This window comes from Saimiri boliviensis, chromosome 2, assembly GCF_048565385.1.
Source record: "Saimiri boliviensis isolate mSaiBol1 chromosome 2, mSaiBol1.pri, whole genome shotgun sequence".
Lineage (NCBI taxonomy): Eukaryota > Metazoa > Chordata > Mammalia > Primates > Cebidae > Saimiri > Saimiri boliviensis.
Window position 1 is genome coordinate 171,774,463 of NC_133450.1, and position 25,508 is coordinate 171,799,970.

At 37.3% G+C, this 25,508-nt stretch overlaps 1 protein-coding gene across 4 annotated transcripts in view; it reads left to right on the plus strand.

Annotated features, from left to right (window-relative positions):
- The window catches only part of ADAMTSL1 (ADAMTS like 1), a 982,413-nt gene that overhangs the window by 696,031 nt on the left and 260,874 nt on the right, over positions 1-25,508 (plus strand). For all 4 annotated transcript variants that reach the window (XM_074394894.1, XM_074394896.1, XM_074394895.1 and 1 more), the window contains 3 exons: positions 5,784-5,858; positions 9,066-9,223; positions 22,086-22,197. In XM_074394894.1, the coding sequence (XP_074250995.1) occupies positions 5,784-5,858; positions 9,066-9,223; positions 22,086-22,197 (345 nt within the window). The remainder of the gene's footprint in view (positions 1-5,783; positions 5,859-9,065; positions 9,224-22,085; positions 22,198-25,508) is intronic.

Genomic DNA, 25,508 nt, shown 5'->3' on the forward strand with positions numbered 1-25,508 from the left:
TGAAGGGATGATTAATTTTATTATTCTCTTTTACCTCAACTGACATAGTCATGTGGTTTTTCTTCTTTAGGCTTTTATTGTGATGCATTACATTAATTGGTTTTTAAATAAAGAACCAACTTTGCATTTCTGGGATAAACTCTGCTCGGTCATGGTGTATTAGTCTTTATGTAGATTGCTGGCTTGATTAGGCAGTATTTTGTTGAAGCTTTTTATGTCTGTGTTCATGAGAAATACTGGTCTGTAGTATTATTTTTGTATTGTCTTTGTTTGATGTTAGTATTAGCACAAAATGGCCTCAAACACTGAGTTGGGAAGTAATCTCTTCTCCTTTTTTTTTCTGGAAGAGATTGCTGTTATTTCTTCTTTAAATGGTTGGTGCCATGCCCCAGTGAAATTTTCTGGATCTGGAGATTTATTTTTCAGTATGTAACTTTACGAGCATATGGAATACCATTATGGTAACTATTTTAATGTCCATTCTGTGTTTGGAGTGATTGATTTTTCACTTTAATATGTGCTGTATTTTTTGGTTTCTTTGCATGCCTCATATTTTTTGACTGGATGCCAGACATTACAAATTTTACCTTTTTGGGTACTAGATATTTTTTTATTTCTATAAATGTCCTTGAGCTGTGTTCTGGGAGCAGTTAAGTTACTTGAAATCAGTTTGATCCTTTGGGGTCTTAAAATGTGGTAGACAGGACCAAAACCATGTTTGGTCTAGAGTTAATTGTACCCTTTTACTGAGGCAAGACCTTTCTGAGTACGCTACTCAGTGTTCCATGACTTACGAAGTCTTTCACTTTGGCTAATGGGGTAAGATGCTATTCTCATCCCTGTATGAGCACCATGTACTCTTCTCTACAATTCTTTCGTGTAGTTCTTTCCCCAGGCCAGGTAATTTCCTCACACTTACGTATTGATTAGTATGCTGCTGGATACTTAAAGGAAACCCTCTTGGGTCTCCCCAGTTGTCTTTCTATATAACGCTCTGCTTTCTGTTACTTTGTCCCACAAATTCTAACTGCTTTGGTCTCCTTGGACTCTCTGCTTTGTCTCCTCAACTCAGGGAATCTACTGAGTTCTACCAGTGTTCCCACTTCCAAAGCTGTAGCCTGGAAGCTCTATAAAGGCAGTCAGCTGGGGCAATGTTGAGGCTTACCTGGTTTGTTTCCTGGGTCTACAGAATTGCTGTCCTTGTTTGCCTGATGTCCAATATCTTAAAAACCATGGTTTTATCTGACTTTTTCATTGTTTTAGGCAGAATCTTAAATCTGGCTCCTGTTATTTCATCTTTGTCAGAAGGTTTGGCAGAAATCTTGGTGCTGGGCTCTCAATTCAGCTCTGCGATTACATAGAGCTAAGCCAGCTTTTGACCCCTTCTATGGGAATGCAGTTAAGCACCTCTAATTCTGATTTCTCATCTCCCTACAGCCTCCACAGCCACTTGATTCCTAGAGGTTTAATGCGTTCTACTGTTGTCTTAGAATTTTCTCCCAAGCAACTGACACTCATTTTGTGAGTTTGCTACTGGCTGTTTGATGTTACCTGTGCAGGCAAAAATAATCTATGTCAAGATTATTGCCTGGGTGAGAGAGAATATAAGATATTACTGATTGTGAGATGCATTCCAATTTCACGTATGTTAAAGCAGGAAAAGTTGTGCCTCTTGGAATCAATGAAATAGGGTATTTTGACAATAGACCTTTTTAAGTGAGTAGGTATAAAGATGAAGTAGAAGATGGCTCTAAGGTTTCTGGCCTAGGCAAACAGAAGGATGAAGTTCTCCAGATGGGAATGAGGAGGGCATTTTCTTTGGCCTGTCCAGTATATATCTTCCATTGTACAATTACAGATCTCATATACTAGGGAGAAAATGGAAATGCTCAAATGCCCAACTTCTTATTTTGTCGGATATATTTTAGGAGTAATAAAACTGGCATGAAGATGGAAGATATACCATTTAAACCTCCTCAAGATTGGCAGACTATTTTTATATGTAGCCAATTGTATTTTTAAATGGCTTTTTCGTTTTTAAAAATAAAATTAAGTATCAGCTCCATGGGCATAGAGGGAAGAGTCTTTAAAAACGTGAACTTACCAATAGATCTGAAAATAAGATAAACTCAGGTATCAGAATAGGAAATTCTGTCATTGCAAAATGTTATTATCATCACCTTTCTGTGATACAGCAGTGAATCACATGAAATATCCACATGACAAGATTTTTAAATGAGTATAAAATGTTCTATATAGAAAGCTGTGGGACATGTATAGGTAGATATTTTTTAAAATAACTCTTTTAAGTACAATCCTTGGGAACAATTTTCTTGAGAAAGAACATTTGCAACCCATATCTATGAAATGACAGAATTTATGATTCCCATGGAAAGTTTGTCTGTTAAATGGAGGAAGGGGTTATCTGGTATCTGAAGCAGATCATTTAGAATTGTTAATTAATAAGCTAGAAATATGTCCTGAAGACTGGCATCATGGTTCAGTCAACAAAACCAGAACAGATTAGGGCAGATGCACTCGATCCTAGAACAGTGTGCCTTTGTAGGAAAGGGCACCCAGAGGAATGTTTAGCACAGTGGGAGAGGATGTGACCCCTGCCTCACCAGCTATACTAATGGTATTAATGACCAAGGAGGCAGGTGTTGCACGAGATCACTGTCACATCCTAAGAGATCTTACAATACTCTGTGTACAACATTGTAATAGATGCCAAATAGAAGCATCTTCCAATCCGTCCCAAATCATTGAGGATTTATCGGCAAATGAGACAAGTTTTGATACATAAACAACTCAAAAGTAGCATTTTATGAACGTGCAGAAAATGAAATTTTTAATTGTTTTTCCTACTTTGTTTTTTGTTAAATTAACAGTACTGTTCCTTAAAGTATGTTCTAAGATATATTAGCTGATTTTAATAGGTGACACATAAGAAAGTTTTTCTGGATAAACACCTTAGGTATACACTGGATTAAATAGCGTGAAATGGGTTTCTTTGGTGCAGGGCTCCAAAAAAATGAATAAATGTGCTTTGGTAATTTCATCTGTGGGGTATAGTATGTTATATTTCCCCCATGTTTTATCTTAGATCCCTTTTTCAGGACCATCTTGTGGGGATGATGCTTTGTCTGTCTTCTTTGTCACTGAATCCCTATTACCTAGCATGGAGCCTGACACTAAAAGACATTCAAATCGTATTTGTGGAATAAAGTAATGAATTTACAGATCACTTAATGACTTGCCAGGGGTCCATCAGCCCTTTTTAGAATAATGTATAGGAGAAGGCTGAGGCGCTTCCTAGCTCTGTGCCATGTGCTGCCAACTGCTGGAGTTTGTACCAGCCTGAGTTTGCTCCGTTTCTCTTAGGTGAGTGCAAGGGGCCTCAGAAAATAATCTTTTACCTGGTCTACTTTCTCCATATGCCCTCCCCCTCAACAACTTTCTAGCAGGTTCTTCTCTTGTTTCGGGGGAGCATGCAAATGTTACCATACCCTGTCTTCTTTAGGGAGCATTCAGATATTACTGCATCAGCCAAAAGCTAGGGTATTAATGCCCCAGTGTGTGGAATGTGAGTCACTTCCCAGCAGAGCAAGAGGGAGGCCACATGAGCTGTGTGGGGGTCAGAAGACTGCTGCTGAGCATGGCTGAGCCAAACAGAAAGCTTCCCTTTTACTTGCACTTTATTTGACCTGAGGGTAAACAAAGACTTTCTATTTCTAGAAAGTCCCATTGTTTTAACTGCTCTGTGTTTCTTTTGCAAACTTAAAAAGTCATCTCTTTATGCAAGACATTTAAAGCTCTGTGGGCCCAGTCCTAACTTTTTTTTTTTTTTTTTTTTGGTTGTTTTTCAATAGTCTCGTTACTTTTGTTGTTGTTGTTGTTCTTATATGCCACAGACTCTTAACTCTCTGAAATTCAACAATGTACGACATTAAAAACAGCTATAAGATTTTAGCATGAGTAGAATATTCAACTTTGTAGAGAACTTGATAATGTAACCTCTTCAGGGAAGGAATTGGAAGCATATGGTTCTTCTTTCTCATTCAACAGGTAATATGCTAGAGGCCTTGGAGAGTGGAAACACAATAAAAAAAAAATAATTTTTCAATTCCTGTCCTTCAAGAGATTTGGGATAGAAGGAGGAAAATAATGTTATAGAACACCTACTGTGTTCCAGGCTACTTTTATATATCTAGATTGATGTCTATATATCACAACAATAGTATGAGGCAAGTTTTGTTTTTCCTGTTTTACAAACAAGGAAACTGAGGATCAGAGAAGTCAGGTAACTTCTGAGATTCACTGATTTAAACTAAATTCTCCTAAATGTAGGATGATAATATTAAAGTTCAGAGAAATTGAGTCGCAACTGGGATTCTCTTATTTAACCTAAATCCTTCCAATGATAGGATAATAATGTACACCATTTAAAAAATATGTTTGAACAGGCCAGGTGCAGTGGCTTACACCTGCAGTCCCAGCACCTTGGGAGGCCGATGCAGGTGGATTGCTTGAGCTCAGGAGTTCAAGACCAGCCTGGGCAACATGGTAAAACCATATCTCTACAAAAATACGAAAATTGGCTGGGCATGGTGGTGCGCACCTGTAGTCCCAGCTACTTGGGGTGCTGAAGTGAGAGGATCTCCTGAGCCCAGGAAGCTGAAGCTAGAGTGAGCTCTGATCATGCCACTGCACTCAAGCCTGAGTGAAAAACTGAGACCCTATCTCAAAATAACAAAAATAATAATAAATAAAAAGAAATGTATGAACAAAGAATCACACAGGGCTTCTGAATATGCTGGTAAGTTTTTAAAGCCCCGCCTTTCTCTTATCTTCTGGAGTGCCTTCCTACCCATTTGATCTTGGACTATGCATTATACTTCCCAGAGACTTTATTTCTTCATCAGAAAATCCTCTGTGTCTGTGTCAAAAGTTTTGGGTAAGGGAGTAAGTAGTATAATTGAGGCGAAAGTGAAACTCTGCAGTGCCATATAAAGATAAGATACTGTTATTACAAATGTAGTTCTAAATAAGAATGCCTATGATGATTTGAGATGCCTGTAATATAGCTCTAATTTTTTTAAATGTCTGCTTCTGATGACTTTAAGCTCAATTTATAAATGGAGTGAAAAGAAATCCATTACAAAGTGACCTGTGGTTCAGTCAATTTTTACAAAGTATTTTAAAATAGAGTGTGTGTAGAGAAATGTTAAGAAACATTTATGGGGTACTCACTACATACAGTATTAGGGATAGATATTGTGAAGGATATTTAAGAATTAGAAGGCATGATTTCCACCCCTGGAGTGTTCAGAACATGCAAGTATATCTTCCCCTCCTCTTATCTGTTCTACTCATCCTATATTCTGCTGGAGAGAAGTCCAGATTTTGATATAATAAATTCGTCCTTTGAACATTAGAATTTATTTTTATGTTTTCATTCAACACAAGTGTTTTTGATCATATAAGACCAGATTTTAAAATCAAAAGTGAAAACTTACAAATCCGTTTTTCAATATATTAAAATTACTATTTTTTTTATAAAGGCCAAATCCTCCAGGAGTTAACTAATAACTAGCATCTTTGGCATATTTTAGTTTGAGGAAATTTGAAAATGTTGATTTCTAAATATTGGTCTTCACATTTCAAACACTTAAAAAATTGTCATTTTTAGAGGTATGTAAGTCAGTGCCTTTATTTAGAAGGCAATCAGTAATTTTGTGTCAAGTGACATGCTCTTGAGATTTTGCTTTGTTTCTCTCTAGTGGATGATACTGTGGTTGCAATTCCCTATGGAAGCAGACATATTCGCCTTGTCTTAAAAGGTCCTGATCACTTGTGTAAGTAACTCTGTTGTTTTTTTGGGAGGGATTGGGAATTGTCATCATTATTATTTATTTTGTGTTCCCAGAAAAGATTAAAACACAATAATATAAATCTTTCTACTCTATCATAATATGATATTTTGAGTGCTTCTGTTTATCTTTTAGCTGCCTGATGAGATGGCAGAAACCTCTGTGGTAATTATCTCTAACCACAGTCATCCTGAGAAACACAAAATAGATGTTCCCAATGGGTTGTTCATGGGTTAAGCACATGTTCATGTTCTAGTGATTATTAGATCTCGTTCTCTCTCTTCTTCCTTTCCAATCTCAGTTTTTTTTTTTTTTGCCTTCCCTCTTCTTTTTTCTTTCTAACCCTCCCTCTCTCTTCTTCATTCTTTCTCTTTTTTTTTTTAACCTACTCTCATGTTTCATTACTTCATCAATCCAGAGGAACATAGAAACACTGAACAACCGTAACACTGTAGCATTTAAAGAAAACCATCATGGTAAAATTAAGCATCCCATGCATTCAAGAAAATCCAGGGCCCTCATATCTTAAAGATAGCCACTGGGATTCAGGACTGAGTGGTTATCACAACCCCAAAGAACTAATGGCAGCAGGGCACCTCCAGGGTTTATGCAATAATTGATCTTCAGTCATACCAAGACAGCAGTACAGAGCCACCTCTTTCTTATTATTTAGTGTTGTTTAGATATAGACCCATAAATTACAAGAAGAAAATTATAGGCTATAAACAAAGAAAAGGATGGGAGATGGTATACTATCATTTTCTGCAAAATTCAGTTTCACTGAAAGGCTTCACTTCAGTTGGTTCCTTGAACATTTCTGTTCTCCTCTACTGTGATTGTTCTGGGTTTCCACAAAGCCATCTATCATTTGTCCTTTCTCCCCTCCCACACAAATGCTTGTGAAACCAAATTTAGATAGCAAGCATTATTTTTTACCAATGAGATTATGAATGAAATCATGCTAAAAAGGCAAACACGAGGAAGACAAATTGAAGCTCATAAAAGTCAATAGAGCCTACTTCAGTGTTTCTAAAAATAAAAATAAACACATTTCATGGAAGAGGTGGGATTTGAAAGGTCATGTGAAGTAAAGGAATAAGTAAGGTACAGTTCAGGCAAAACCAAAAAATGCTGGTAAGTCACCTTCTATGGATTCAAGTTTTTTTCTAATCCTGAATGGCCCTGTAAAATATAGTATTCACATGTCAAAAGATAACAGATGAATGTGTATTATTACTATTCAAATGATTCATTGTTCCCCATCTGAGAATTGGAGAGGGCTCACTTCTGATATAACAACCCCACTCAATACCAGTACTTTTGTGAGCAGTGATGGATACTGAAATAAAATATTCAGGCCAAGATTATCACCAGTGGGGGACCGACTCTTGATTGCAGAAGAAAGAACCCATAAGAATAGATTTAAGAGAGAAATTTATTTTTATAAATGTGTTAGTCTCCAAGATTTTCTAATTATGTGATCACAAAGAAGCTGAAGAATTGGCCTTGTTTGATTTAATTATCCTAAGGATTTGATGAAAACCAAACTGGAATCTGCTTTTCTCTCCCAACAAACATACTGCTGGTAGCATATGTACAGCTAAATCATGTTTTCTTGTGTGTTCTTTTTTATGTATTTGATATACAATTCAGCAAAATGAATGTGGGAGTAAAGGATACCCTGTTTCTCTTGTAGTCCTTTTGCCCTTCACTCCCAGAAGCTGGTAAAGTATGAAACCAACCTTAAATATTTTGGACCAAACCAGAATAAGATGAGACGATCTAGTCTACACACATGGCTCATCTTTAATTAGGACAGCTGCAAGTCTCGATGCTCAGATCAGGCCTACAACTGCAGGATTTTTCTAAAACTAAGTTAATTCATGTTCTAGAAAGGTTTCTACAACTGCCGGTGAGGCAGTTTGCGGAATGAAGGCTGGAGGAAGGAGACTCTGGGCAGTTGCTTTCCCCTGATGATAACAAGTGTGATTTCCTCACTCCAGTATTCCCTTGATGTGTCCTATATTCTTTAGTGGGATCTCCTCTGCACTGAGGCAGGGGAGGGAAGCCTGGCCTACTCTAGAAAAAGTGTTCGACAGACTTCATCTGAGAGTCACTGGGCATTTAATTGAACACCAAGATTTTCCAGCTCTTGGTATTCCTTGCAGTAGACAGCACAAGTAGACCACCTCTACAGTAATGTAATACAGATATCTTTAGTACTCGAGTACCTTCAGGGACCTTAAAACTGTTTTAACCCAGAACCCCACCCAAGCACTACATTTTTCTGCTGAAGTATCTCTGCTGAAACCAAACGTTCTTGTCAAGCTTTAGAAACCATTAGCCTTAGTCCACCTATCTTTCTTCAGGCACACAACAGACAGTTGTTCTAAATCACCCCTCAGTCACATGAGAACTTAGTCTTCTCTGAATCACACGTCATGATTACCATCATCTCCGGCATGCTCTGATTTTCTACCACAAAACATGCTTCACAGGCTTTGTCATTGGCCAAATCTGGATATGAATGCTCCAGAAATAAAGGGTTCTTTTTTTTCTATCTTAAGCACTTATGAAATACTCTGTATGTACATAAAGCTGAATTGTGTCAAAATGGATTTTAAAAAGAGAGGATACTGAAAATGATGGCTCCTGTTCTTAAGTCACTATTGTTTCTTCATTTTGCACAATAGCATCAGTGCAGCAAGTAACCAGAACGTATAAGTAAACACAGGTTAATGCACGAATATAAATTCATATAGCTACTGAAGTAACTCAGCGATGCACCTGGATCTTCTAGAGCAAAAAGAAAACTGGAGGGTATCCTAGGCTGAGGGCCTTCAAGACTGAAGTCAAAAAGATACGTATGAGAATTGGTTTAGTCAAAGGAATAGGGTTGCAGTAAAGTGGGATACCCAAATAAGGTCATCTGACGAGTCAAAGATTTTTTTTTTTGACAGGAACCCATGAATGCTTGGCTAATGAGTTTTAAAATAATTTCATTTGCAGCATAAATTCCTATGTGACTCAGCAGTGCCTGTAAATTTAGTTGATATCACAATTTCAATTTTGTCAGCTATATAAAGAAGGATGTCTCCCTTACCTACCTCTAAAGTTTGTTGCATGAAACGTGCTTGCCTGTGGTTGCCCTTGGAACATCTTTCTCTCATCTTCATGTGTTTGATTATGCAGATCTGGAAACCAAAAGCCTCCAGGGGGCTAAAGGTGAAAACAGTCTCAGCTCCACAGGAACTTTTCTTGTTGACAATTCTAGTGTGGACTTCCAGAAATTTCCAGACAAAGAAATACTGAGAATGGCTGGACCGCTTACAGCAGATTTCATTATCAAGGTGAGCCCAATTTAGACACCTCCTTTGCAAACCACATCCAAACTGATGTTACTTATAATTTCCTGAGCAGAGAGAGACTTTAGGTTCTGACATATGTTTGGAAAGCCTGTGTGTTACCCAGGAAATGTTTAATCGGAGGGTGTTGAGCTAGCTGCATCCTGGACTTTATGAGAACATATGATATTTTAAGGTCATAGGAAATCTTTACTATATGATTAATAAAATATTATGTAATAATAAAATAACCCCACCTAAGAGGCCAATGTGTCATAAGTTGGTGGCTACAGATTATTTTTAAAATAGTTAAGATACAGTTGTCGGCTTATATAGGCTATCCTCAGTAAAAGAGAAATACAGACCGATGATCCATAGACTTGGTCAACTCATCATGCTTCCAATGGCAAGTTCTGTTTTCTTTTGTACTGGCAAGAAAACTACGTTGTTTCCTTCTATCAGGGCCTCCCTACTCTTCAAGGTAATATAAAACACATTGCTGGAAGCAACATGCACGTTCTGCTGGAAAAATGCACACACTAGAAGAACATTTGGGAATCACAATAAAATAAAACATATTTTTTCCTTCAGTAGGTCAGGAGGACCTGAAGGATTTCAGCTGTAAAGCTGTAAAACTTGTAATGTGTCCAGGACTCCATAAATTTTTCATCATGGGACCTGGAGCCAGAGGACATTTGATTTAAGCTAAAGCTTGATGACCCCATGGCAGCTGGAAGTAAGAATGCATCTAAGAAAATGCGATAGGCAGTAAGGTTGGAGGGAGAAAGATTCCAGAATACTGTCCTCCGTTTCCATCTGCATGGTAGTTCTTTTTTAATCCAGTCCAGACGCCAGCCACATGAACATGAGCAAGAAGCTACAAGCCATCAGAGGTAGCTCACGATAGAAATGATGCTGTAGGTAGTTAAATGATTTCCGTTAAGCGAGAAAATCTAGTAAAGAAGTGAAAGATGTCTTTATTCTTTGAAGCCCCTGGAGTATCATTAAATAGACCATGTATACTATAGTAATTTCCCTAGTGGCCTTGTCAGAGTTAATGCACATACTGAAATTATAGAACTGGATTCAAGCAGTATTGCATTGGAACGGCTCACGTCATTGTCAAATGTGTTACATCTATCCAGTTGCATTCTGCACCTCACCACTTGGATAACCCAGAGACACAACAAGCCCAACACACCTAAGTTTAACTTGTCTAGCCCCAGAAACCTACTTTATCATCTTTATTTTTTAAATCTTGCAAATACACTGTCTACCCAGACAAGTCAGAAACCTTTGATTCACCCTGTTTTTCCCTTCTATATGCCACCAGTCAGACTTCATCCAAACTGTCTCTCAAGATTGGTCTTTCTTCTCCATCCTTCTCCTTCTCCTACTGTGTTAGTGCAGGCCTGTATATTTTCTTACCTGAACTAGTACCATGGACTCTGGTTTCCCAGCCTCTGATTTCATTGCCTATGTTACCTTCAGAGTGCGTTTTGTAAATCCCCTTTTTCTAATCTTTCATAACCCCTCACCATCATTCATTGCTTGCAGGTTAGATCCATAGCACAGCATCTGTTATTCTCGCTAAGCTGGATTGTGCCCACCTTTCCAAGCTCACCTTTGACTTTTCCCCTTTTGTTTCAGACCTGAATGATGGGCAGGTCCCCCAGCACCTTATACTCTCGTAACCCATTGCCTTTGCATGATGCTGTGCCTTCTACCTGGAATGCTCTTATCTTGTCGTCTTCCAGTCTCTTCACTACCTCTTATTTTTTCTTCAAGATCTCCTTCTAGGAGTATTCTGTGACTCTACCCAAAATTTCTATCTATATCTCCCCACCTCTGTGTTCCTTGAGGGAAGGAACTGAATTGTATTTGTCTTCATATCTCCATAAGAAGAACCCAGTAAGCACTAACAAGTGCTGGATGAATAAAGAATGTTTGCCACACATCAATTGTTTAAGTAGAGCAGATGCTGACATCTCTATTACACCCACAAGGACACTTTGCTTCAGGAGAGCTGAGTGACTTTCCTGAGTTCACAATGATGGGAAGCCAGGACTAAAAATCACATCTCTTTACTTTTGGTCCAGAATACTTTTAATAGTCTGTGTTGTTTCTAAGAGTATATATCTTTACCTTCGATGCTTCATTAGAAAATACTGGGAATCAAATAAATGTAAAGTTATTCTAAGATAGATTATATAATTCTTAAAGTTAATTTGCTTAAACTTTAAAATGAGCCAGGTAATTTAATAATATTTAGAAAAAAATAAGAAAATTATCTTTTTTCCTGGTACTTCATAATGAAACAACTTTCTCTTCCCTAATTTTCCTCAGGGAAATAGCCAAAAATAAGATATTACTATCGATTAGTTATCATTTTTCATGATGTGTTACAGTTATACATATCACATGAATTAAACTTTCAGTAGCATTCAAAGTATAGTATCTTTTGCATTATGTATATAATACATTTATACAGTTGATTAATCAAATCCTCTTTATAGATATAAATGGCCATGTCCCCAAGTCTCAAACCAATCTCACCTTGATAAACATTATTATAAACACTGAAGTCCATCTTCACAATCAGCAAAATAGCATCATCCTTGAGATGAGGTCATTACTCTGGTGACCTGGTGGTATGAAGTCAGGTGATTCAGAAAGTGAAATAAACCAAACTACAGCAGAAAGCCATCAGTGTGGTGCTTACACAGAGGCCATGAGTGTCTGTGTCTTCACAGAGAGCTGTGCAACAGCTTTTCGGAGGTTTTTTTTTTAAAGGCATGGCAGGGTTTTATTTTTGAGATGTGGACATGTCTTTTCAAACAGTCTAATTGAAACAAGTTCTCTTTTATTTTTTATTAATTTTTAATTGACAAGCAAAAATGGTACATATTCATCATATCCAACATGTTTTCAAATATGCATACTTTGTGGAACAGCCGAACTGAGCTAATTAACTTATGTATTACTTCACATATTTATCAGTTTCTTATGTTGAAGACACTTAAAATCTATCTCTTGGCAATTTTCACAAATACAATACTTTGTTATTAACTGTAGCCACCATGTTGTAGGTAGATCTTTTGAAATTATTCCTCCTAACTGAAATTTTATATCCTTCGACCAATATTTCCCCCACAATTCACACCCACCCCAACCCCTCAGCAGCCAGCATTCTACTCTGTGTTTCTATTAGGTCAATTGTTTTAGATTGGACATGGAAGTATTATTAATATCACACAGTATTTGTCCTTCTGGGACTAGTTTATTTCATTTAACGTAATGTTCTCCAGATTCATCCACATTGTCAAATGACAGGTTTTTCTTCTTTTTTAAGGCTGAATAGTATTCCATTGTGCATATATACTACATTTTGTTTATCTATCTGTTGATGAACACCTAGGTTGATTTCACATCTTGGCTATTGTACGAGTGCTACATGGAACATGAGAGTGCAGATATCTCTTCAACATACTGATTTCATTTCCTTTGAATATATATCAAGGAGTGAGATTGCTGGATCATATGGTAGTTCTATTTATCAAAAATTTTAAAGAAATTTTTATACTGTTTTTTACAATGGCTGAATCCATTTACATTCCTACCCATAGTATCCAAGGGGTTCCTTTTCTCTACATCCTTGCCAACACTTCTTTAGTCTTTTTGATAACAGAAATTCTATCAGGTGTAAGGGGATATTATAGAATTTGTTACCTTTCCCTGATGATCAGTGATGTTGAGCATTTTAAAATATACCTGTTGGCCATTTGTTTGCCCTTTTTTGAGAAAAATCTATTCAGATCCTTTGTTCATCTTTCAATCAGATTTTTTTCTTGCTATTGAGTTGTTTGGGGTTCTTATATATTTTGGATATTAACCGCTTATCACGTGTGCAATTTGCAAATATTTTTTTCCATTCTCTAGATTGTCTCTTCACTTTGTTGATTGTTTCCTTTGCTGTACAGAAGCTTTTTAGTTTGATGTAATCCCATTTATCTATTTTTGCTTTTGCTGCCTGTGCTTTTGGGTCATACTCAAAGAAATGCCCAGACTAATTGAAGCTTGTAACCTATGCTTTCTTCTAGTAGTTTTATAGTTTCAGGTCTTACATTGAAGTCTTTAAACCATTTTAAGTTGATTTTTGTGTATAGTGTGAGCTACGGGTTTAATTTCATTCCTCCACATACGGAAAGTTTTTCAAACACTACTGTCCTTTCCTCAGCAACTTCTTAAAAAAATTAATTTACCTTAAATTTGTGGATTAATTTTTGGGCTTTCTTCTGTTTCATTTGGTCTATGTGTCTGTTTTTAGACTGGTACCATGTTGTTTTGATTCTTATTGTTTTCCGGTAGATTCTGAAATCAGGTCGTGTGATGCCTTTAGCTTTTTTCCTTTTGTTATAGATTGTGTTGGCTATTTGGGGTATTTTGTGATTTCATGTGAACTGTAGGGTTGTTTTTTCCATCTCTGTGAAAAATATCATTGGAATTTTTATGGCGATCCCATTAAATCTGTAGATAATGTTGGGTAGTATGGACATTTAATAATGTTAATTCTTCCAATTCACGAACACAGGATATCTTTCCATTAATTTTTGCTTTCTTCAATTTTTTCATCAATGTTCTTTAGTCTTCCGTGTCTTTCACTTTCTTGATTAAATTTACTCTTAAATATTGAAGTTGTTTTGGTAGTTATTATAAGTGGAATTGTTTCCTTAATTTCTTTTTTGAATGGTTTGTTATTAGTGTATAGAAATGCTATTGATGGTTGTATGTTGTTTTTTTTTATCCTGCAACTTATGAATTTATTAATAGTTCTGCCTTTTGGTGGATGCATTATATATTAATTTAAGCACTGAATTACTTTTTGAAAAAGATATGCAGCAATCAGAATGGCCACTTGTCAGTATCTCCATGAAATTTTATTGCCAAAATACTATTTTTGTTTCTTTAAAAAGGAAAATTCCCAGCTACTCAGGAGGCTGAGGCAGGAGAATTGCCTGAACCCAGGAGGCGGAGGTTGCGGTGAGCCGAGATCGTGCCATTGCACTCCAGCCTGGGCAACAAGAGCGAAACTCCGTCTCAAAAAAAAAAAAAAAAAAGGAAAATACTTTTTTGTGCAAAAGGAAGATTTTCTCATAGTGAGCAATTGTTATATATTGCCCTTGGTTCCAAAATAATGTTATGGAATATCCTTCTCTGGCCACCTTTAAAACTAGAGTGAATTCTCATCTTGCTTCCTAGAGGAGCATTTCTTTCAAAAAATTTAAACTTGTTCCATTGGCTGTACATACATTTTTGATAATGCCAGTTTGGTGCAGTAGAATAGATAACCTGCTGCTTACTGGATGTGTGACTTTAAGTACATTGCTTTGCCTCCTCATACTTGTTACTCCTTTATGAAATGGTAATAAAATACTCCCCACTTCTGAAGGAGCCCTTGTGAAGGATTAAATGAGATAGTGTGTATAAAAGTGGATAGATCTAGATCCAAATTACTTACTTTCCATTTTTTAAAACACTTTGCCTTTCAGTAAAACCAATCACTATGATCTATTTACACAATGGCAGGAAGCTGCTCTGCTGAAGTTGGTGAGAGGCTGATCCATTTACCAGTCATATACCCAGAAACAATTTGGCAGGGGTAATCATTAAGATAAATGGCTGTGAGAGCAGACTGGCAGTGACATCTGTCAGTACATTAATTATTAGAGGTGATCTGGCCATCAGCTGGATAGCTGGCTGGCTTAGTATCCCCACCCTCCCTTCCCATGCCATGTGCTTCTTTTCCAAAGCTGCAGACCCAATGAAAGAGAATGGCTTTCCCAGGCAGAAGAGTCCTTCTCAGTCATAGGTCCATTTTTCATTAGAACCTCCAACTTAGCTCTGCCTGTAACAGCAGCTAAGATATTTTGGTACATATTCTGGTTTTGCCCATTTGAAAAATATATACAGAAAACCAGATTAGACAGAGAAGAAGGTACCAAAATAGCAGAAACACATAGCAGAAGAGAAAGTAATAGCATACTCAGAGCTAAGAGCACTGACTCGTAAATCATGCACTGATAAAGAGAGAACACTTATTTCCTGCAGAGGACAGTTTTTAAAAGGTATTACATTTCTATAGTTGGGAAATTTGGTTAGAAAGGTTGGCATTATTCCAATTGTTACCAAAGTAGCATCTTTGAGAATTCTAACGGAATAGAAACATTGCGATTTCTAATCATAGTTAGAATATTAGGGAAAGGATGATGCCTTTGTATTTTTTTCTAGACAAACTTGAACATAACTTTGCATACAATTTAGGATCCAAAACTTGCTTTTATTATAAGAGGAAACAATATGAGGAGTCTGGAGAGAAATCCCATGTGCAAAATAATGGGAATTCACTTTATTAAGTAAGTTTATGGAATTCCCATGCGCATATATGTATATATATATATATATATATATATATATATATATCCTTCATTTAGCAGATGATTAAGTTTATAGAATTCCCATGCATATATATAAAAATATATTTATATATGCATATCCTTCATTTAGTAGATGATTGACACATAAGGCAGATTGACCATCCTGTATAGTATCTTCCCTCTCCTAGCTTGTAATGTCATTTGGAAGATAAAAGACTAGATAGATAATTTTGAAATAATGATGCACACCATTGAATACTAAAGAAAAAAGACACATAGTAAAAGCTGTAAATATGCACTGCAAGCTAATATGCTTAAGAAAGCCTTTGCAGTGGGTGGATCACTTGAGATCAGAAGTTCAAGACCAGCCTGGCCCACATGGTGAAACCCCATCTCTACTAATACAAAAATTGGCTGGTTTTTGTGGCAGATGCCTGTGATCCCAGCTACTCAGGAGGCTGAGGCAGGAGAATTGTTTGAACCTGGGAGATAGAGGTTGCAGAGATTGCACCATTGCACTCCAGCTTGGGCAACAAGAACAAAACTCCATCTCAAAAAAAAAGCATTTGTGATACTTGGGCAGCCTGTGAATATTGGGTAGGAATGAAATACAGTCAGTCCTCCACATACAATAACCAACAACAAATTTTCGACTTTCTTCTGGTGCACCAGCAATATGCATTCAGTAGAAACTGTATTTCAAGTACCTGTACAACCATGCATGCTGTTTTTCACTTTTAGCACAGTACTTAATAAATTTTATGAAATATTCAACATTCTATTATAAAACCTGCTTCATGTTAGATGATTTTGCCCAGCTGTAGCCCAGCATAGGTATTCTAAGCACATTTAAGGTAGATATGGAGAAGCTGGGTTGTTTGGTAGGTGAGATGTATTAAATGCATTTTCAACTTACATTTTCAACTTAAAATGGGTTTATTGGGATATAACCCCACTGTAAGTTGAGGAGCATCTGTAATCAATTCCTTTATCCACTGGAGGCTGAGCTTTGGTAAACGTTTGATCCCAGGTTGGTTTCACCCTGACACCCAGCCTGTTTCTAGACAGCCTCCCCGTTTCAGCTAACCCATGCTCATAAAAGGGAAAACCATTGTCCTAAGCCATGTGTTCTTGAGATGAAAAGTTTAAGTCAACCATAGGAAAGAAAATAAGTGAAAAGTAAGTGGTGGATTTTCCTACCCAACTTTTACAGGGAGTGACTCCGCCAATAAATATGCCTCTTTTGCTGACTGATGCCAAGAGTTTAGAATGAGCTAATTAGAATATGCTGCATTTCTCATTAGATTTCATATATTGTTTTGCCAATCCACAGCAAGGTTTAGGATGCAGAGACAGAGAACTGGTTCTTCATCTTTCCTTCACTCCTGAGAGCTGCAGATTCCTGCCCAATCCTGCCTCACTCCCTACCACCACAAAACCAAGCTCAGCTCTGGTCACTGGTTTCCTATCCTCCCCCTTCCCCATCTGACCACTGGGACGGTCCCCAAGTAGGCCATAGTCTGCTTTGCCACTTAGCGTCTCCTTCTTGACAAATCTTTGCCACCATCTTTGTTCCTTAGACAACATTATACCTGTTGTTTCCAGAGAAGCATCTCTGATCTGCTGCCCTACTCAAGCGCTGTGGGCAGCATTAATCATAACCCTGAGCTAGGTAGGCTGAGCACAGTGGCTCATGCCTAGAATCCCAGAACTCCAGGGAGCTGAGGCAGGAGGATTGCTTGAGACCAGGAGTTTGAGACTAGCCTGGGCAATTTAATGAGACCTCATCTCTATTAAAAAGAAAAAAAAAAAAAAAAAAAAAACTCTGAGCTAGGAGCCAATGGGCTGAACTGCACTATTTTCTCATATGGAGGTCTGGAGTTCTAGAAAGACTAGAAAACTATAAAAAGTATAAAGGTAAAGTTGGGTACTAACATTTTTTAAAATTATTTTTAATCTGCTAATGCCTAATCTTAGCATTTCCAGCTCTTAAAATTATCAGGCTTGTTATCTGTAATAGTACTATTATTATGTTTTTTGTTTACATAAATAGAAACATATGTTTTTATTTACATAATCAAAAAAATATATCACAGAAATTAAAAGAAAGCTAAAGAGATATAGAAAGGGGGATTCTAACTAAATATAGATCCTAGGGATTGGGATTCCTACACATATTTGAAAACAAGAGTGTTGAAATAAAGTTGTGTATAATTTGTACATATATAAAGGCACTTAAAAAATTGAAAAAAATTATCAGATATTTCAAACAATGAGATGACTGCCTCTGTTGCATAGTAAGTAGCATTTTGGCAAGCTCCCTTCCCTATACTATCCTGTCTAAAAAGACAGCCTTCTAAGGAGGGTAGAAGGTACTCTTGGGGCTAGGCGTGGTGGCTTATGCCTATAATCCCAACACTTTGGGAGGCTGAGGTGGGTAGATCACCTGAGGTCAGGAGTTTGAGAACTACCTGGCCAACATGGAAAAAACCTGTCTCTACTAAAAATATAAAAAATTAGCCAGGCATGGTGGTGGGCACCTGTAATCCCAGATACTCAGGAGGTTGATGCAAGAGAATCACTTGAGGAGGCTGGGTGCAGTGGCTCATGCCTGTAATCCCAGCACTTCGGGAGGCCAAGGCGGGAGGATCATGAGGTCAAGAGATCAAGACCATCCTGGCCAACATGGTGAAACCCTATCTCTACTAAAAATACAAAAATTAGCTGAGTGTGGTGGTGTGCCTGTAGTCCTAGCTACTCGGGAGCTGAGACAGGAGAATCACTTGAACCCGAGTGGCAGAGGTTGCAGTGAGCCGAGATCACACCACTGCACTCCAGCCTGGATGACATTCCATCTCAAAAAAAAAAAAAAGTGCTCTTGGATAAACATTGTTTTGGAATAATAGTTTCTTTTTATGAATTTCACCCTTTGATGATAAAACCAAGTGATCAGCAACATCTCCAAGGAAACCGCTGGCAGATATATTTTAAAAGGTAATGACTCATCTAAGAATTTATCACAAATAATAGTTTGAAATTCCAAAAGTACCTATAAGGTATCTAATTCAATTGTTTGCTCATTCATGCATTCATTTATTCAGCCATTGTTTGGATACCTACTATGTGCCAGACATCGTAGATGATGCTGAAGAGTGATGAGCAAGATAAATGTACCTGCCTCCATGGAGTTTACAGAACATGAGAGAAAGATGATAAGATAACAATTATTTTTAAATTAGGTATTTATATATCTATAACTGCTATAAGGAAGATTTTATTATTGTATATCTTTGCAAGCCCGTAACAAAAGCATTTTAAAGTAGTCTTAACAGCAGTTCCTGCATTGACAGTATCACTGCCAACTACCGGAACAGCCCAAAACTGAGTCTAATAGACTGACACGTTTAATAAACAGATTGATCAGTTTTGCATGTTATTGTCTCCCTGGCAGACATACTGATATATGTTCACAATTTCCGAGCTTTCCAAAGTCATGACATCCCTGTCGCCCTGAGAGCAGTGTGAACAAGTCCTATGTCACTGTGGATGTCAGCTCAGAGGTGCACAGTAGTGGCTCACCTGTGGCTTCCTTTTACCTGCCTGTCCACATCATAGCAGCAACTGAACAGCTAAGGCAGGTTGGGGGGACCCGTGACTGCCGGCCTGCTTGCTGGCCCATCTGAAACAACAGTTTCTACATCAGTAAGAGAAAGAAACTTAAGGAAAATCCCAAAGCTCACAGCGTTTTCCCAATGAAAAAGGAAAAGGCGTTTTCACAGTGCTTTATCTAGAAAAGCCTTTGTGTGCCTAATGATGTCTTCGTGTGTTTATCATTTCTCCTTGATTCCTTTATTTTACGTGGACTTAAAGCTCAACCATAACCCCACACACACATTTTCACGGCCCTCCAGCTCTATCATGACAGTGCAGTCTATTGCTATGGAAAAGTTTTTGTCTTTTACTGTTAGTGAGTGAAATCATTATGTTGAAACACTGTGATTATAGGAAGAAGAACTTGGTTCAAACACTCTCTTTTATTAACATAAGGAGGTCAAAATTACATATACCAGATGTGTTTAGCTCCCTACACCAAATGTGTCAGACTGGAGCTTTCTAGAACAGGGTTTCTCGAATTTTATCCTCTTCACTTTGGCTGTAAGAAGCTACAATTGTTTCCCTTACTTCCCAGGATTCAGGTTAGCATTCCAAAAAGAACACATGCAAAAACAAACCAACAAAAACAGCAAAACAAACAAACAAAAACCCTCATCTCTTTGAGTCTAAACAAATGCTCTGGTCTTTTATTTTGTCATGAATCTTGTGTTTAAATGAGAGTTCTTTTCTGAAAGCTTTCCAGTGTGATAACCACACATCCCAAGAGAGCTAGAGGCTTTTGCGAGCTGAAAAAAAAAAAAAAAATTATAACTTTCCAAGGAATTTGATTAATACTACATCTCTAAGCAAGCAATTAGCTACCCTTGTATCTGACACATAGAAATGAGAAATAGAAATCTATAAGCAGTGCCCTTTTTTTATTAAAGACACTATTACTTCAGCTGTTTTTTGTTTTAAAGTAGGGAATGGTATCACTGTTTATTCTAATTAGAAAATAAGTGAAACATCCACAGGATTCAAAATCCCAGGGTAATATGAGACATTCTGTAGGTTTGGTCTCTGCCTTCTTTCCACCTCTCTCAGACTTTGTGAGAAACATTTCCATATTCCCATCTAAACTCCAAAAACTGATGTAGAGTTTAGCATCCATCAGTTTTTCTTGGTCCTATTTCTTCAATATTCTTATTTCCCCCCCTGCATCCTAGATGTTTAATCCATTTGTTAAATTAAGTAGCACAGAAATAGGACTATCTTTATAATAATCTGAAGACCAAATCCATCAATTTATCCTGGATTACGAGCAATTAAGAAAATGTAGGACTTAAAAACACTTAACTAAGACTTAGGGCGGGTGGTTCAGTTGGACTCTGATACTTAGTAATTGTTGTAATGCAGAGTAAGAAGTAATCCTCTCAATTGTCCTTGGAACCTCCTTAAAATAAATAGTACAAACCTTGCCCAACAGTCTAAATGTTGTATCATTCTGTCTTCATGACATTGTTGACATAAGGCACTTTTTAACTTCTCTTCATTTTGAGGATGTTTTCTCAACCTCGTACTCTTAAGAACCATTAAGGAGTTGTTGTTTCACATGTCCCCTGCTAAAATAAATAAATAAATAAAAGTTGCACTTTCTGTTAAGCACCAGTTTTTTTTGTTTTTTGTCGTTGTTGTTTTATTGTACTTTAGGTTCTGGGGTACATGTGCAGATGATGTAGGATTGTTGCATAGGTGCATACATGGCAAGGTAGTTTGCTGCCTCCATCCCCCTGTAAGCTATATCTGGCATTTCTCCCCATGTTATATCTCCCCAACCTCCCCACCCTCCTGCTGTCCCTCCCCTAGCCCCACCCTCCTACAGGCCCTGGTGTGTGATGCTCCACTCCCTGTGTCCATGTGTTCTCATTGTTCAACACCCACCTATGAGTGAGAACATCCAGTGTTTGATTTTCTGTTCTTGTGTCAGTTTGCTGAGGATGATGGTTTCCAGATTCATCCAAGTCCCTACAAAGGACACGAACTCATCATTTTTTATGGCTGCATAGTATTCCATGGTGTATATGTGCCACATTTTCCTTGTCCAGTCTATCATCAATGGGCATTTGGGTTGATTCCAGGTCTTCGTTATTGTAAACAGAAGCACCAGTTTTATTTAAAAGTAAATAAATTGTTTTTAAGTAATTGTATGACATAAATTGGTGGTTTTCATTTTGATTCTTAAACTATCAACATTTGGATTACCTAGATCTCTGGGCATGGGCCCAGGAATTTGCATTTTAGCAAGTGTCTAGTTGGTAACTTTGCACACTCAAATATGTGAATCACTAAATTGACCAGAAGCCCAATATATGTCTCTGAACGGGAAGTGCTATTTAATTCTTCAACTCTTCTTTTTTCTTAGCCAAAACCAGGCTCTTTTATTTTCCGCAGTGTATAATTTTCTTAGAACGAATTGTCTATTTCTGAATCTACATTTAAAAATCCACATAATTTTATCTATTATACCAAAGAGGTTGGAAATAAAGGAGGGGAAGGGAATATCATCAGAAGATGATAGTGAAATCGCACACTGAGATATTGCTATCCCTGTTCTGTGGCAACAGAACTGAGAAGAAAGTGAGAGCGAAGGCCACGCAAGGACGGTTTAGCAGTCAAATGGTAGGATGCATGAGACTGCCGTTGCCACTTCTCCCCCGAAGCAGTCCCTCACACAGCCTACGGCCGTCCGCAATACCACGTGCTCTTGTTCAAAGCTGCGAGGGACCAGCAGGCACCCCACTGCCGCATTACTTCTTGTCCTTTTCCATTGACTCCCACAGATTCGTAACTCGGGCTCCGCCGACAGTGCAGTCCAGTTCATCTTCTATCAACCCATCATCCACCGATGGAGGGAGACGGATTTCTTTCCTTGCTCAGCAACCTGTGGAGGAGGTAATGGAGTTCACTTAGTCTAGAAACTGTTGGCTTGTGTGAGGAATTTCTTGGGTATTATAAGAGTAGAGTAACTTCAGCGTGGAAGAAATTTTGTGTTGTGGTGGGCAGGATGCTTTCTTCCGCACAGAGCGGAATCTCACAGCCCTCCTGTAAGGCAGGTGCCTCTCCCAAGATGCTGAAGACATTTTTGTCTGTAGAATCCCATTAGAGGAAACAGTCTTTACTTCTTTCCTTGATTTTGTAGAAGGCCAGAAATAGAAACATCCTAATTTGGCAACAGTTTGTTCCTGGAGCAGGCAGGTCCGTTCACTTACATAAACTACTCCTCTGGTTGAGGTAAAATCACCTATTCAGCAATCAATTAAAGAGTGTTTATCAGGCTTACTTAATTAGAGAAAATAGTTTGTTACCAGGGGAAAAAAAAATCTCTGCATTGTAGACTTAGGCTTAATTATTTTTCAACTCCATCCCATCATCCATGCATTAAAGGAAATGCCATTTGCTTTATTTATTCATTAAAATGAATCTCTCCTGAAAAGTCATGAAATCAACTCACTGTCTCTGCTCCATCATATTTGTAACATGAACAGCATTTTGCGTTATAAGAAAAGTTTTTTTCCCCATTTTCTGCTCATCATAGAGTTTGCATCATGATTGCACTAAATGATTGCCCAATAATTTATTTAGATATTCCCCTGCAGTAGATCATTTCGTTTATTTAACTTATATACTTGCATAATGCAATGAATAACTTAATACCTAAGTATTTTTCTCCTTTCAAATGATTTTCTTGGTATAAATACTCAGGAGTGAGATTGTTAGATCACGGAATTTCAGAATTTTTGTGGCTATTGGCACACATTACCAAATTCTTTCCAGAAGGATAACAACCAGTGTGTGAATATTTTAGATTCATTGCCAACTGACTCAGTATTTGTGGATTATCATTTTTCTAAGTTTTTCTAATGGATATAAAATTGCATGTCTATTCTTTTGAAAATTAGCACATTAAGTAAATTCCAGCTCTAGCTTTATGGAAGCCAGTTAATTGGCTGACTTTAAATAGCTAATCCACATAAGCATCACTAGATTAACTTGACAAGATATAAGAAGATGGTACCTGAAAATGGAGGCAAATGATTACCCATAAATTTTTGGAGAACACTGTATGATGTAATTCATCTTTACCTATGTTTTCTTTCCACCTACACAATGTAAACAAACCACTGAATAATGTGGTTCTATAGAGCAAGGTTGGATTTTAGCATAAAAGAAGTCAGTAGAAGTGCCATGAAGTACTTTTACTCAGTTGATAAAAAACTGTCGCTTCAACATTTCAAGCATTTCAATAGAATGAGTGTTTCTAGTTGTTCTGTCTGTCATGAATAGAAAATTGTTTAGCTGGCTCATACCAGTAATCTCAGCACTTTGGGAGGCCAAGGCAGAAGAATGGCTTGAGGCCAGGAGTTTGAGACTAGCCTGGCCAACATGGCAAAACACCGTCTCTACTAAAAATACAAAAATTAGCAGAGTATGGTGTAGGGTGGCGCAAGCCTGTAATCCCAGCTACTCAGGAGGCTGAGGCTTGAGAATCACCTGAAACCAGGAGGCGGAAGTTGCAGTGAGCTGAAATCGCACCACTGCACTCCAGCTTGGGTGACAGAGCAAGACTCTGTCTCAGGAAAAAAAGAAAAGAAAAGAAAGAAAGAAAGAAAGAAAATTGGTTTGTTTAAAAATGAGCTTTCAATTGCTTTGATGTTCCATAGGAATATATTATTTTGACATATTTACTAATGACTAGCATGGGAAATCGTTTCAAGGAAAGAACACAAGGGATTTTTTTTTCTTTTTAAAAAATGAAAACCATGTTTTGTGAGAAACAGCAATTCAATTATATGCACACATAGAGCTGCTATTAGAGTATAATGTCAGCAACCTTGATAACAGCTTATTATGTAATAAAGACATGGATGTAGATTCGCATGTATCTTACTTCTTTGGGCCTCATTTTCTTCACATCAAAATGAAGAAGTAGACCTGTCAATGGTTTTCAGATGTTTCTGTGTTTCAAATCCTACAAAGCCAGGATAAAAGGAAGACTGCTCTGAGTGAAGGGGTGTGGAGATCAGCCTTCCTTCTACTCTATTTTGAAATTTACTGAAGTTTCCGGTTTGAACATTACTGAAGAAATAGACTCTTAAGTTCTGTTCTCTGTTTCTGGTTCCAGATTCAACTGGCTGAACATTTTGCTAAGCAAAAATTGCTACTCCAAATAACTGTAACACCTTAGAAAACATGATTATCTGATGATTTGGGTTATTTGCTTCCTTTTTGCTCTAACCTTTCATTTTATACACGCTGTAACAGCTTCGAAGCAACAGACTTAGCTGACAAATTTTGATTTTGAAACATAATAATCTCACATTAATAATTTACCTCTGTTGTTCCGGTATTTTACTATGTGATAAATTCTGTCCCTGTGTAGAAATTATTATCTGAAAAATTATAAAATGATTAGCCTGTTATAAAATTAGATGCTTTTAGAGTACAATGTAATTGAAAAGTGAAAATACATTGACTTATTTAAAATGTCATTTTGCTACTTGATTTTTTTATAAAACAAATATTAGGTGGAAAAAGTGTTCTTATCCATTGCTTTCATTATGTTTCATGCTTTTCATCTCTATAGTCAAATTTTAAAAGGCCCTTCTTTTAGGGTCTTTAATGAACAATTAATTTTTGTGGGTGGTCTGAGAACACAGCCTTAAGCCAGGCAATCTGGCTCATAAACCTCCTTCTGATTTCCTAAAATCTTTTGCAAGCCCCTTAATGACTTAAATCCTGCTTCCTAATATATATTTAGCAAAAACCGCACTCAACCCACCTGCTAGGGATAATGTATTTGGCAGATTGATTAGGGTAAGAATGATACAAACAGCCTAATTTTTTAAAAGTCTCTATGTACATTTATTTTTCACTCCGAGAATCTAAATCTTGATTACCACCCTATCAGAAATCCAGAGGATAATAAAAAGGCAGGTAGGAAAGATAAAACATATGAAGAGAGTGAACTATTACTCAACAATACTTTTTTTTAAGCGAGCTTCTTTAAACAGTGACAATTTATGGGTAGAGGCTAAGAAATTTTGGCTAGAGACTTTTAAAAGAAAATGACAGAAAATTTTGAATATAACAAAAATGGAACAGTAATAGGGAGGTATTTTTATCAATTCTGCAGGGAAACAGGATTCATGATGTCTATTGTTGGAATCTCAATGGTCCATTTATTCAACTCAACCCACTCAGGT